Source organism: Myotis yumanensis, unplaced genomic scaffold (genome assembly GCF_028538775.1).
Source record: "Myotis yumanensis isolate MYYU_CA2020_CCGP unplaced genomic scaffold, mMyoYum1.0.hap1 SCAF_7, whole genome shotgun sequence".
In the NCBI taxonomy this organism is placed as follows: Eukaryota; Metazoa; Chordata; class Mammalia; order Chiroptera; family Vespertilionidae; genus Myotis; species Myotis yumanensis.
In genome coordinates, this window is record NW_027223758.1 from 62,770,060 (window position 1) to 62,784,653 (window position 14,594).

Below are 14,594 nucleotides of genomic sequence, written 5' to 3' on the forward strand. Positions count from 1 at the left end.
TGAACACACCCCTAGACCCCACAGAACATAAATAAAAATCCAGAGTTGGCCCGGAAGAGAGGACTACTCACAGAAGGGGCCTGGGTGCACTTTCCGGGGGACTGACAGGGAGTCTCTCTCTGAGATTTCTCCCATGTTTCAACAAGTCCTCTGCCTCTGGAAGGGGGAGGGAAACAGAAAGGGCTCCTGCTGCCTACACCATTCCCTTCACAGGCTGGGACCTGTGACAGGGCTCCCTGCTCGGCCAGAGCCCAGGCACTAACCTGTGACGGAGATTTTCAGTTAAAACAAGCGCTGCCCTACTGAGGGAGTCGGGCACTGCGGCATCCCCACCCTGAGCAACTGTCCAGGACTCAACTCTTCTCTTTAATCTCTTCCTCCTCCTCCTCCTCCTCCTCCTCCTCCTCCTCCTCCTCCTCCTTCTTCCTTTTCTTCTTCTTCTTCTTCTTCTTCTTCTTCTTCTTCTTCTTCTTCTTCTTCTTTCTCTCTCCTCTCTCTCTCTCTCTCTCTCTCTCTCACACACACACACACACACACACACTTTTCTTTGCAACCCAACTTTTCTCAGACCCCACTTGAGACTCCCAGCCCCCGCCCCCCCTTTGGAGCACCTTTCACAGGTGGTGCGCCCACCCTTGTTGAGGGAACAGAAAGGGTCCCAAGCTGCCTTCAGTGGAGGCAGGGGGATGAAGGGCACATTTCCCCCCTTTCAGGCGGGGCCAAGGGCTGTCAGCCCTTCGCAGAAAGAAGCTCCCTGGAGTGGGCAGCTGGGGAGGAGGAGGAAAAGGGTTGCGCAGAGTCAGGGGGCAGGAGAGGGGCACTTTCGGGAGAAGAGGGGTTGGGAATGAGGCGGGGGAGGGAAAGGGGAAGGGGAGGGAAGTAGGAGGCCTTGGATGGGGAGGAGGAGCGCGGGAGGAGAAGAGGCAAAAGAGAAAAAGGAGGGGAGAGGAGAAGATGAGAGAAGGGAGCGGGGTGGAGGGAGGAGGTTGGAGAGGGAGGCGGGAGGAGGGAGAGGCGGTGCCCGACGCGCCTTTTCAAGTCTCCGCGCCCCCATCCCCCCGCGGCGGCCCAGGGGGCGGTGGCGCGGCGTCGCCTCCCCCGTCGCCTCCCGACCCCTCCCCCGGCCCCTCCTCCGCCCCGCGGCCCGGCCGCCCCGCCGGCGGCGCTCGGGAAATATGAAGAGGCGCTGCAGCTGCGGCGGCAGTGGCGGCCCGGGCAGCTCGGAGAGGCGCGCGCTGCAGCGGCGGCCGGGGCGGGACGCGGCGGGGCCGGGCGCGGAGAGACCCGGAGCGCGGAGACCGTCGGGCCGGGCGCGCGGGGCCCGCCGGCGCCGAGGGAGCGCGCGCCCCGCAGCCCCCGCGCCGCGCCCCCCAGGTATGAGGCCCCGCGCCGCGGCCGCCTGATCGCGGGCCTGGCCCGGCCGCTCGCAGGCTGGGGCCGAGGAGCCGAGCCGCCCCCGTGCCCCCGCGCCCGAGCACTCGCCCCGCTCGCGGTCTTCCCGGGCTGGAGGCGCGAGGGCTGAGCGCGCGCGGCGCCGCGGCGGGTCCCGGGGAGCAGGGACCCCGGACGCCTAGCGGCTCGAGCGGTTCGGGGCGCGCCGGAGGTCCCGGAGGAGGACTGGAGATGTCCTGTCCGTGCCGCCTCCTGCTCACCTACCTGTTCCCGGCCCTGCTGCTCCACGGTGAGTGCCGGGGAGGAGGCGGGGGGCGACTGATTGCCCGGGGGAGCCAGAGGGTGGGAGCCCCGCGAGCCGCAGAAATCCCCCCGCGGAGCCTGTCTCCATCGCGGCAGCTCCCCGTCCCCGCGCCAGCCAAGCGCAGCCCCGCTCCCTCCTCACCCGGTTTCTAGGCTGCGCGCCCCTCTCCGCTGGCAGCGCCCAGAGCCCCGGGGCGGCTGGAGCGTTCTTTCTAGAAGGGCGCAAAGCCTCCCACATGGGACTTTTATCTCCTGAAGCGGTTGCCTCAAGTCCTAGGGGAAGCTTTTATCCACTGTTGGATTTTCAAGCTGTAGATGTCACCAAATCGCAGGCTCCGCGATCTCGTTCCCAAAGTGTCAGTGCAGGAGGGGCTCTTGATGGTGCCCGCGCTTTATGGGACTGTAAAGAGAAACTGGGATTATTTAAGCAGGAAAACAGCTCCCGCGCGGTGTTTCTGGACCCCTTGCTAGGACTCGTGTTTTTTTGAAAGGGTGGTGGTGGGGTTCTCTCCCAAGTAGACTGGACGCAGCTTCACGGCGCAGGGGACTTCTGATAGCCAAGGTGTGATCATGAAAACCAGTCTCGTAAGTTCCCCGGAACCTGACTCCCTTTTTCCCTGGTGCCGTGGCTTGATCGTTTTGTTTCTGTGCTCCATGTGCCACCTTTTTCTCAGGAGCTCTTGTAAACTCTTACCCAGAGAACATCAGCGCCTTAAAAGCGTTCCAGGAATTGCTCTGAGAAAAAGAACAAGATTGCCTGGGAGTCGCCAAGGCAGATTTTGTGCTAGAATGGTGTTGACCATCAGGACAGGCAGCGGCGAAACACAGGGTGCTGATTCAGATGTGATGAGCCAACTTTCCTCAGAGGGGACACCTGACTGTTCAGTGGAGTGTCTCCACCAGGAGCTCGGCTCTCCGTCCCCAGCACCTACCACAACCACCCCAAACCTCCGCAGATCACATCCGCACCCTCCAGGACAGGGCATTTCTGAGGGGACCCACAGCGGATGGAGCTGCAGAATGCATTGTAGCGAGCGCTGCCCAGCAGCCTATGCCCACACTAGAAGACCTAGATGGTTAACCTGCAAGCTGTACCTGGCTGTGTTTTGTTTTGTTTCATTTTTCTGTAGTCCTGCTTTGGGCAGGGGGCGTGGGCAGTGCAGCTCCACAGGTCTTGCAAACAGGTTGGGCTGGGCCAGACCTGCTTGATTGCCAAGGTGTCTTCTGAACTCTAGTGATTCCCAGACTTTAAAAGTCAGGATGGAAGGCTTGCAATTCGAGGGCCAAAGAGAGAAGGTATAATTATAGGGTTGCACTCCTAGGCCCATCTGCTTAGAATTACAGAGTAGTTTTCATCTTTGGCTGAAACATGAAACAAATCAGAGCCAATGAACAGATCAAACAGCAGCTGCCACACACACCAGAAAAAAAAGAGGGTGAGGGAGATGAAACAGAGAAAACTGTTCTCTTTTTAAAAATCTGTTGTAATATCTGTGAAGAAAAGAGATAGTATGGTGAAATGACTTTAAAATGAAAAATTACTTAACATTTGTCAAAAACAGATTTTTTTTTTTTTTGCATGAAACATTGACTTTTGGAGTATAAAAGCCATCCTCAGAGATGCAACCTGGGCCAGGTCATTCTGATCTTGTTCTCCCTCCTCTGAGAGGTGGGGGTTGTAATTATACTTCCTACCCCACTCCACCCAGCTGGGATTTTAATAGCTGGCAGGTAACAGGAGCCCAAGTATGTCCATAGGGAGGTCTGGGGATAACCCCAAATCTCCAGATTCGAATCTGAGTTGGCTTGAATCCTTGGGATCAGGGATTACCCAGACCCAGCTGTGCCCCATGCTGGAAGAACAGGCTGAACTCAGATTCTGGAGGACTGTGGGGCCAGACTCTGCATGTGTATGCACATGTGTGCTCATGCTATGTGCACATGTGTGTTCACACTATGTGCATGTGTGTGTATGACAAAGAGGATAAAAGATTAAAAAACAAAGGTTTGCAAAGTGTAATTGGATGACATGGATAACCCTACAAAAAGTTATCCCATTTAAAAGTGAGTCTGCAGTGACAAAGTTATTAATATTGAAGTCCTCCAAAGGATCTACTTAGATCCTGCAGAGAATGTCCGACTCTAGGGAAGAAAATGAATGGGGTAGTTGTTCAGTATATAAATCCTCAGGACTTAAGAAAGGTGTGTCATAATTCATTAGGATAAAGGAAAACACCAGGAAAGAATTGGGTATTCTCCCTTTCCCCCCTTTTTTTGCCTGATTTGAAGTAGTTTTGACAAAAAGTGGGTATTCATCAGCCTAACCTAAGAGAATGGCTCTGTCGTACTGTAGTTAGGGGTTTTGCAAGCACTGAAAATTCTGTAGTAACAGATGGTGCTTGATCACATATTTTAGTAGACATTATGAGTCTGAAGAAATTATCTGAACTCTCCTTAGAATGGCTTAATGATTTCTTCCTGATAAATAAGCATTTTATTTTGCTAACCATGAGACACCATTTGTCTATTAATGGTAGTGATTAATAGGTAAAAACATATTTCTGTGATTATAAATATACTGTGACAAACATTAATAAATTTAGTTTTAGACATCATTAGACATTGTTACACTGATAAGTCACATTAGTATGATTAAAAAGTACACAGGCCCTTATGAAGATTCTGTGTGAGGATACTATTAGATTTGGCATCCAATTTTCATTTTTTTAATTACTTTTATTTCAACTAATTGCAAGTTATAAATCACCTTTAGGTCCTATTAGTGAAAAAATTAAGCTCTGGTAAGACTAGAGTCCATTGTTTATTTTTGCTGTTTTTTTTTTTTAAACTGGAAATGTAGTGCAAACTCAAGTTCCAAATTTGATGGCATAAAAGTATACATGTCAGTGTTACTTTCCTCTCCCTCAACTTCTAAAAACAATTGCATTTCTTAATCCAAATAAAACCTATTGGCTGTCGTGAAGGTATGCAGCTGGAAGATGTCCATTATCACTGTTTTCGTTGCTTAGATGAAAAGCCACAAAAATCATTCCCTTCCAAAAACACCGATTAGCATGAGGTATTCCAGCATAAATGGTGCTTTAATGTAGAGCAAAGTGATAATTCTCTTTGATTTTGAGTTTTGGCGCTGATGTTGACAGAGATGTTCTTATTCCCCACTGCTGTTTACTTTTGTAAAATTCATTGACTTTTCTGAACGGTGAAGACATTTTTTAGCTATTCCCTTTTATTCAAGCGTATATTCTTTCAAAAAATTTTTAAAACTATATATTAACGAATGATAGCTTAATAAACAAAATGTGAGGAAATATTTTAAATAGGGTAAAAAAAGAATCTTAGAAATGCCATTTTACTGTAGATAGTTCTTATAAACAAGAAAACATTGTCTTTTCTGCTCCTTTTCCCCCTTAGTCATAAAATGAAAATGTTAAAAAGGAATATGACTCACCTGTTCATAGCAGGGCAATATTCTCAGACAGATGTTAAATATTATTTTGTGAAATAAATTGACTTGCTTCAAACATATGGTGAAGCAGATCTATAATCGCCATGTTCATTCTTTTTTTTAAAATATATTTTATTGATTTTTTTACAGAGAGGAAGGGAGAGGGATAGAGAGTTAGAAACATTGATGAGAGAGAAACATCAATCAGCTGCCTCCTGCACACTCCCTAGTCGGGATGTGCCCACAACCAAGGTACATGCCCTTGACCGGAATCGAACCTGGGACCCTTTGGTCTGCAGGCCGACGCTCTATCCACTGAGCCAAACCGGTCAGGGCCACCATGTTCATTCTTTAAAAAAATGTTCTTATTGATTTTATAGAGAGAGGAAGGGTGAGGGAGAGAGAGAAATATCGATAAGAGAGAAACTGTGAATGGCTGCCTCCTGCACACCCCCCACTGGGGATTGAGCCCGAAACCTGGGTATGTGCCCTGACCGGAATTGAACCAGTGACCCCCTGGCACATGGGACAGCATTCAATCAACTGAGCCACACTGGCCTGCTGCCATATTCATTCTTTTTCTACCTGAATGATAAAAGAACTAAACATGAGTAGATAATAGAGCTGTGTAATTGCATACTGTTTAGGGACAGTATAAAGAAAAGCCTAAAGTGTTTAAGAATAGAAACATAAAATGATAGGTTAGTGATTATATACATCTACTGAAAGCTACATAGCAGGACATGTCAATAGACTCTGCCTATAGAGTGGAAGTGATTACAGAGGAAACTTTAGTAAAAAACTTGCCATCATCGTCCAATTGTGACTTCTCACTCTGTCAAGATTTTATATGTATAGGTCGTTCAGTTCTCTTCAATCGTGGAATAAAATTATCCTGGAAAGTCACATGATAGGTATCTAGGTAGAAAAGGGATATGATGTCACTCCAGAATAATTAATGGCATTCTGTTCTCTAAGGTTTTCCAGATGGTTCAGATACCCTACTATGTGCCAGGTGTCACTGCTTGCTAGGGATAGGAGTTGTGAGGAGGAGCAGTCCCCCTTTCCTGAAGAATCCTGCAGAATATCTAGGGGTGAGGAAGAAAAGCTTATTGCAGAGCCCCAGAGCTGGGAGGATGGCGCTACCATTGACTGCAGCCTTCCCGCCCCCCCCCCCCCCCCCCGGGAATCCCAGCACACCACACACACACACACACACACACACACAACTATGCTGAAAAGCATGGGTGTGGCAGCAGTAGTGAGCTACAGACCCCAAAACGTAAATTTAGCAATTGATGGCTTAACCCTGATATCTAGCCTGGGGACCATGGCATCAGAAGAAAAAGACGTAGAAAATTACCTCGTGTTCAACTAAAGTCAAACGGAGCCAGGAATTTGAAATCTTGACTTCATTATACTTCTCTTTTAGATATGAAGTTTTAAAGATTGCAAAACCAGCTCTCTTTGCTTCTATCTAAAAAAAAAAAATAATGGAAGTAAAAACAAGAGCTTGTTAAGCACAGGTACCCACATGGTAGTAAAATCTAGTAAGTCTGTGATACATACATGCTTTTATTCCCAAACATGAAAAGCTGTGCTGGAGTTTATCTAGCAGTATCCACTTCAAAGCACACATTTACTGTAATGACTGCTTATTTAATTGGGCAGGGCAATTTCATGGCTAAGTAATTACCTGCATTTAATCTAATCAGTCTCATTTTATCTGCTTCAAGTTTTGAGGTATCACACCAGTTCTAACTTGAGAATATTTTCTCACTCTGATTATCAAAGGACTGCATGTCACATTATATAAAATACAGAAACATGCAAAGTGAGCTAGAAAATAATCATTTAAAACCCTCTACCAAGAGACAACCATTGTTATTATTTTGATATTATACTTATTTAGCCTTTTTAGTTGTGTTTTTAAGCATTGAAGTACATATATAGACACTAATCTGATCAAAGGTTAGTTTTCAAAGTGTGCTTGAAAATTGTTTCCTTCCCAACTAATTTTACATTTCATTATGTGTAACCTGGTTTGGAACTTTTGGTTCCAATCTAGATAGACAGGTGAAAAACTAAAGAATATATCTAGAAAAATCGGGAATGTGGATATGGAATATACTGTCTGTACTTTTCCTCTCCCATGTAAGAAACAATGGTCCATGCCTAAAAGATAACCTCACACATAGAAGTCTCTCAACTCTTTATTGAATATATGAATATTGACTTTCAAAAGGCAAGCAATCACTGTACCCCTTCACCCTTCTGTGTGTTCCCATCAGTGGCCTGGGTTGCTCTTGAGGGCACCATGGGTTTAGGAATAAGCTTTGCTGCAGATGACTATAGTAGAAGTCCTATCTTTGCCCCTGTGAAAACTGCTAAGCAGTCCTTAGAATGCTTAGAATGCATAATCTGACCAATTCAGTTAGCTGGTCACATAGGCTTTGTATTTAGGTGTAAATCTCTGCAGAAATGGTCAACCCTATGCTTCCTTTCTTTCAGGAAATCTGTGTGTGTTTTTATTGGATAGCATTGGGATTTTTCACTCAGAAGAGTAGACTATTGCATTGATGATAGCAATTAAGATCATTCTACAGTCATTTAGGATTATTGTTGTGGAGTAATTTATTCCTTGGGAGTAAATCACTCATGATATACACATACATGCACGAACACACACAGGCACACACATGTGTGCACATGAATAAACACTCCAGAACCCCAGGATCTCATTCAGTTCTCTGGAAGTGGTACTCTATAAAATTGTACCCTGAAGTCTTCAAGAATTAATTTGTTTTCAACAGGTGAACAATTTCCTTCCAGAGTCTACTTTTTTCTCCTACACTTGTCATATTATTTGTGGTACATAATAACTTCTTCTGGGCCCAAGTCATGGGCCCTGAAGCTGGAGACCATTCTATAGTGAAGCATTCTGATAACCTCCTGATTCCCAGTTCCACTGGACTGGGAACAGTGCTAAGGAGAGCTTCCAGTGTAGTTGGTATCATGGGCTAGCTCTTTATGAAACACTTAACAGTAGAATGTGGTCCTCTACTTACTCCTTTCTTTACCTGTATAGTAACTATCATTTGACAATTGAGACAAAATATGCATAATGTGAATTTAAAGTGTTTACAAACTTTAGTTATCACCATTATTATAATTATTACTTTATACAGGAAAAAGGGCACATATCAGATGATTTAATCCAAAGCTACCTTGAAGACTGAAAACTCACAGCTACTTTCTTACTTTATGGTTGTTGTTTATTTCTTAGAAAAACTTTTTTCCTTGGATTAATTTACCGCAAAATCTTAATGGGAACCCAATTCATTAGTCTTCTCAATTAACCAAAACATCTAGAATCCTCAATTAACCAAATAATAGGCTTTATCACTCTTGTCTTATAAGAAAAACAAGGGGCCGGAGCCGGTTTGGCTCAGTGGATAGAGCGTCGGCCTGCGGACTGAGGGGTCCCAGGTTCGATTCCGATCAGGGGTATGTGCCTGGGTTGCGGGCACATCCCCAGTGGGAGATGTGCGGGAGGCAGCTGATCGGTGTTTCTCTCTCGTCGATGTTTCTGGCTCTCTGTCTCTCTCCCTTCCTCTCTGTAGAAAATCAATAAAATATATTTAAAAAAAAAAAAAAAAAAAGAAAAACAAGGGGCGGGGGAACCCCTTCATGGCTTAAACAGAGCTGTTACCCTGTTCACTCCAGTGGCTCTGTATCTAAAGTTCTATCCTATGGGCAGTGATGTTCCTAGTGACCTTGAGCCACTTTAACAACCTGAGTCATCTGAGAAAGATCATCTTGTCAACTGCATTCAACATACAATGGCAGAATTTTCAACAACCAAATATTGTGATTAGCCAGAGCCTCCTTCATCATCTCTACCCTTGTTCTCTGACATCTAGGCCAGTGAGACCTGAAGAGCTTCAAGGTCAGAAAAACTTACCTTTATTCTCCTTTATGCTTCCTTCTGGCCTCTAAAATATGTTGAGTAACAGTGAATAGGTATTTGTTAAACTGAGTGGAACTTGTCAACAACCACAGAAACCAGCACTTTGGATTCTACCCTCTTCTGCATCAGTTAACTGTGCCTGAGAGCCCTGTGTCTTTACTCTGAGCACTCTGTCCTTCCTAGAGCTCAGAGTGAGCCTGCCTCTGGATGACTTTTTACCGTTATTTTACCTGTACTATTAGCTAGGAAGGACTTTTTGAGAGCAGTCGAAGAGCCTAATTATTATTTAAAATTACAACAGCTAACATTTAATGAGAACTTTGTGCCAGGCCCTGTGTTAAGAAAAGAAACCAACTCTAAGAGATGGGTAGTGTCATCCTCTCTTTGCAGATAAGCAGATTGAAGCTGAGAGGTTAATTTAAGGTCACAGTGCTAACAGTATGTTTCATCTGTAGTAATATATATATTTGAAGATCTTTGCAATGGATGTATATCTTAAGGTCAATGAGGTTTCAGTCTTTGTTAACATGCAGACGGCAGTTATGAGAGGATGACACTGTCTTTGCCTGGACACAGCTGCGCATCAGATGCATAGATGTCATTACATCACTCACTTCCTTTATGTGCATCCCTGGTACACTGTATCTTGAGTTTAGTGGCAAATAAGCTGGTTTTGAAAATAGAGTAAACATTTGAGCCAAGCATGCTGTCTGTTTTTCCTCCATAATTCTTATAAATTACACTCAGCACAGAAGAAAAATTACTCACGGTGAAAATCAGACAGGCCTCTTTTTTTTAATCCTTACCTGAGGATATGTTGCCTCCTGTACACTCCTGGACTGGGAATCAAACCCACAACTTGTCTATGTGTCCTGACTGCGAATTGAAACTGTGACCCTTCATCCATGGGACATTGCTCCAACCAACTGAGCCACACCAGCCAGGGCAGACAGGCCTCTTGACCGAGCAGTGGAGTGCTGTTTGACATTAGTGAAGCAAATATTGATCACTGGAAGAAGAACTTCAATTCAGTATTTCCTCACAGGGAAACAATCACTTGCTTAGAAAGAGAGATATCGACAGAAAGATGAGGATGTGTTTGTGTTGTGTTATTGAGATAGGTGCAAAGCAAAGGAATTACCTGTTACATATGAAGCAATGCAACTAAAGGTAGGATATTGCCACATCTTTTTAATAGGTAAAAGAAATGTCAAAGCAACCAGAGGCTGCTGTGCATGATTCATGGATAGCTAAAGACTGTCAAGGCATCATGTCATCATTTAAACACAAGTGCTTTTGCCTTGTAATAAAATAATGGTGTATCTTAACAATCATTGAAGTCTTGGGTTGGATGAAATCTGTTAAGTGGCACATCCAGTTTTTAACTCAAGCAGCCTAGCTCTGGAGATTTCACTCATATCCACTATCCTCCAGGCTTTTTATCTTCATAGGAAGACATTTTCAGGGTTTAAAGGGTTTTACAAATCAATTTTTAGCACATAGCTTGGTTGATAGTGAGTTGACGGCATCTTTACTGAATGTTCAGTGTCATATTTAAAGGAGAACCTTCCTCAACTCCCAGTGCCTCATGACTTGAATTGAAATCTACTCTGTTAGCTGTATCATAATTGATTACCAGACAGCATGTTGTACTATGTTTTATTTCTTGACTTCCTAACAAGGAATTCAGGAAATGGTTCCTATCATCAAGATAATTATTTGGGGTTGGTGGAGGTCCAGTAAGTTGTGTCTTTCTCTCTAGTTCAGAGCTAACTGAGAGATCCACACAGGTGTCAGGCAAATAGGGATCACATTAGAAATCATGATAAATACTTGTTCAGAAGACACAGTATGGACAGCAGTAGGATGGCGAATAGTTCATCCCTGGATTTCCACCTGGTGCAGTGCCACAGCTCAACAACTGAAGGGGCAGGGTCCTTACCATCATGTGGTTTTCCAATCTCCTTTTACAATTTTCATTTAGTTGAATCATACCCATAGTGTCTTTGCCTTGTTGCCTTTCACTTCATTTAAGCTCTGCGAGAACAGTCAAGGCTGCTGTTGCATCCCAGGGGAGCATTTTACTCAGAAGAAGAACCCGAGATTGCCCCTGAGTAGACTTATCTTCTCAGAGCTTTCAATGAGACTTTTCAAAAGACCTTCGATAGAAGTCAACACTCTGATCAACCCTCTGAATCTTGGCAAATTTCTGCATATTTTATAAATGTTTGCATGTTATCAACCTGCAGGTCTGAGTTTCTCCAGTAGATTTTCATCACGTTGGTATAAATTGCTGTATTCTGGGTCTAACTTTTCATTTTCAAAATATCTGTGATAAACCATGGTTACTTTTTGAAATTATTCAGGTGTATATCATTGCCTCCTCATAGGTAGCATGCTAATGGATGCATTTCATCTATTTTGCATATATTTAAATTTTATTTTTGTACGTATGTCTAGCTAACATAGTGCTGAAAATGTAGTAGATCCATAAGAAAGACCTATAGACTTGTTAATTACTTCAGTAGTGAATCTCAAAGGAAACAGTGGGCTTTCAGATTATAACTCCATTTGTTTTCCTTGCTTTATTCTCAACACTAGACTGGTGAGAATTTACTACTGTTTGTAGGATAAACTACTTATACTGCAGATGAACTTAGGCCTAGTATTCCTTTACCCCTGGGAAATAAAAAATGTGCAGTCTTCTTGTAATTACTCTCAATTTTAAACTCTATATTGTGTATCTAGTCACCGACTTTGTGGGGGTGAGAAGGGGCTGGCCTTGGAGGATATTGGGGGAAATGTCGTGCCTCCATTGTAGGGCAGGTATATGACTTGCTCCACTGACAAGGCATCCATTTGGAGACTGAGAAACCAGAAGAGCATGCCCTGATGTGAGCAGATGGGAGCCACATGAGGGAGTAGATCCCAGTTAGAAGTTTTGGGAGCTGTTCCATGGGCCTTTTTCCATTCCATCAAAATTCCCTTTGCACTGAGGCTGGTCTCCTCACTCTTTCCCTTCCTCATCTAAACATGCCACTGACATGTCACTCTTCCTGTCCCATCTCCCTTCAGTCCCATCTCCTCCTCTTTGGCGTCTCTAGGACATGTCCATTCCTCCCCTCTACATGCCCCAGTGGCATTCCTTTGTCAGCACTGCACAGCGGCTCATTTAGGTGCATGACCTTTCGCTATTTCATAGATGCATGGATCAGAGCTCAGGCTTTATTAGGAACTAGCCAAGTGACCTCATGCAAGTCCATGTTCATTGTCACCATGGACCTGTTTTCTCACCTGGGAAATGATCTCCAGGACACTTCCCACGTTGGACTGTGTATTTCTGAAAGCAGAGGCAGTGAGAAAGCCTGGTGGGGTCAGGGTAGGTGGGTGTTTCCCACCCGCAGTGATTTTCCTGCCACAGAGGTGGGTCTTCAGCCTGATGCATGTCTGCTGTTACCCACCTTTCCGCTAACTCCCACTATTCTTTTTCAGGGCTGGGAGAGGGTTCTGCCCTCCTTCATCCAGATAGCAGATCACATCCTAGATCCTTAGAGAAAAGTGCCTGGAGGGCGTTTAAGGAATCACAGTGTCATCACATGCTCAAACATCTCCACAATGGAGCAAGGATCACTGTGCAGATGCCACCGGCGATCGAAGGCCACTGGGTGTCCACTGGGTAAGAGGGCCAGGGCAGGAGGGACCGGGGAGCACACTTCTATGGGGGGCCCTTCTTAGGGTTTCTCAGGCTCAGATGCACATAGACTTTATATAATGTACAATGATTCAGGTGTTGTCTAATTTCTAAGAGCCAAACAACGCTTTGAAATTCTGGTTGGTAAAGAAACAGAGCTGAGTACTGTAGGAATCGCAGCTAAAGCAGAGATGATATTGCACCACAGGGTGTGAGTGAATAGGTCCTTGTTTACTGAATCTGTGGGACCACTCCTGTATAAAAAGAAACCATTAGCAAGTGAAATTAGGAGTCTGTGTTTCCCCAACCCTGAAACATGACTTGCAAGTTTCTGATGGTCTAAATATTCCAGGCATATTCTGGTAATTTAATATGTGGCTTTAGGGTTCTAAGAGTAAGTTAAAAGGTTCTCAAGCTACCTCTACTAGGCAGGCTGTAGTTCTTGGATTCTTTTCCAGGCTCCAGAGCTGAGATTTATCCCAGTTTGAGCTCTGGCTTATCTTCCATTAGAGCTTTTAAAAATAGCCTAGTGGCAGACCTGCAGTTTTTCTCCTACCCATTAAATTGTTGAGAATTAACAAGGCTAACTCTGGGATCTGATCACTTCTCCCCTGCAGCCTCTGGGTACCTTGGGGAGGGATCAAATAAATATGCAGAAGGAAAAGGAATTTTATAAGATGATGAAGACCCAGAGGTTTTTTTCCATAAAAAAAAATGGAGTTTCTCAAAATAAAAACATGATAAATATTTGCACAAACAATGTTAATGTGATGTCCTTTTTAAATAATTTATTGTTTTATTTAACAAATATTTACTGAGTACACAAATAATAACTGTGTGCCAAGTATTATTCTAGATTTTGTGTTTATAACAGTGAACACAATAAACATGTCCCTGTCTTCAGGAATTTTACAAATAAACACACAAAGAAGTAGTATGATGAGGGGAAAAAACAACAGGTGCTACAGGAGACTACCAGGGGCCCTATTTTAGGACAGGGTGGGGTCAGGAAAGGTTAGCAAAGAAGAGGACACTTGAGCTGAGATGTGGTTGGCTATGCAAAGACGAGGGGAGGGGCTTTCCATCTGGAAGAACTAGCAAAGCCTGGGTGGAGAAACCGCTGGTGCAGAGCCCTGTGGCTGGGGTATATACACCAAGGAGAACAGCTCCAAATGAGGCTGCCGAGGAGGGTGGCTTCAGCTCCCAGGTCACCTCGAAGCCAGGGCTCCTCTGTGAGTTTAGCTTTTAATCTAAGAGAATGCAAAGTCATGGATATGTTTTCAACAAGGGCCATGCTTCAGACATGATTCAGCTCTGGCACTCTGGCTGCCGTGTGGCACATGGATGGTAGAAAGCATGACTTGGGGATGACCAATGAAAAGACTTGCAACAGTTCCCGCTAGAGATGAAGGAAGCGAAGGTTAAGGATGGCGGTGGGGCGGACAGAGAGATGGATAGACTTGACATGTGCTGAACTCCAGAGGCCAAATCAGCAGATGATCAGTGCTTAAATAAAATATTAAAAGTAAGTGATCTTCTTAGCTCAACCTCAAGGGATGTTAATCGCTGCTCATATTTAACTTCTCTTTCTATGGGGGAGAAATGTCCCTAAGTTAAAACCTTCTGAGCCGTTTGTGCTCCTGTTGACCCAGTCCAGGTATTTCTGGCCTAGGAATCTAGCATCTATTTCATGCTACAGCAAAATACATTTTGTTGTCAATCGCGCAAAACAAAAGGAACTTTGATTACTTTTGTTATGTTAGCTTTATTTT

At 44.7% G+C, this 14,594-nt stretch overlaps 1 protein-coding gene across 1 annotated transcript in view; it reads left to right on the forward strand.

Moving 5' to 3' along the window:
- Positions 1-1,447: 1,447 nt before the first annotated feature.
- APCDD1 (APC down-regulated 1) overlaps positions 1,448-14,594 on the forward strand; it is a 29,932-nt gene continuing 16,785 nt past the window's right edge. Inside the window, exons 1-2 of the mRNA XM_070420670.1 lie at positions 1,448-1,681; positions 12,624-12,807. Coding sequence (XP_070276771.1) covers positions 1,624-1,681; positions 12,624-12,807 — 242 coding nt within the window. The 5' untranslated portion in view covers positions 1,448-1,623. The remainder of the gene's footprint in view (positions 1,682-12,623; positions 12,808-14,594) is intronic.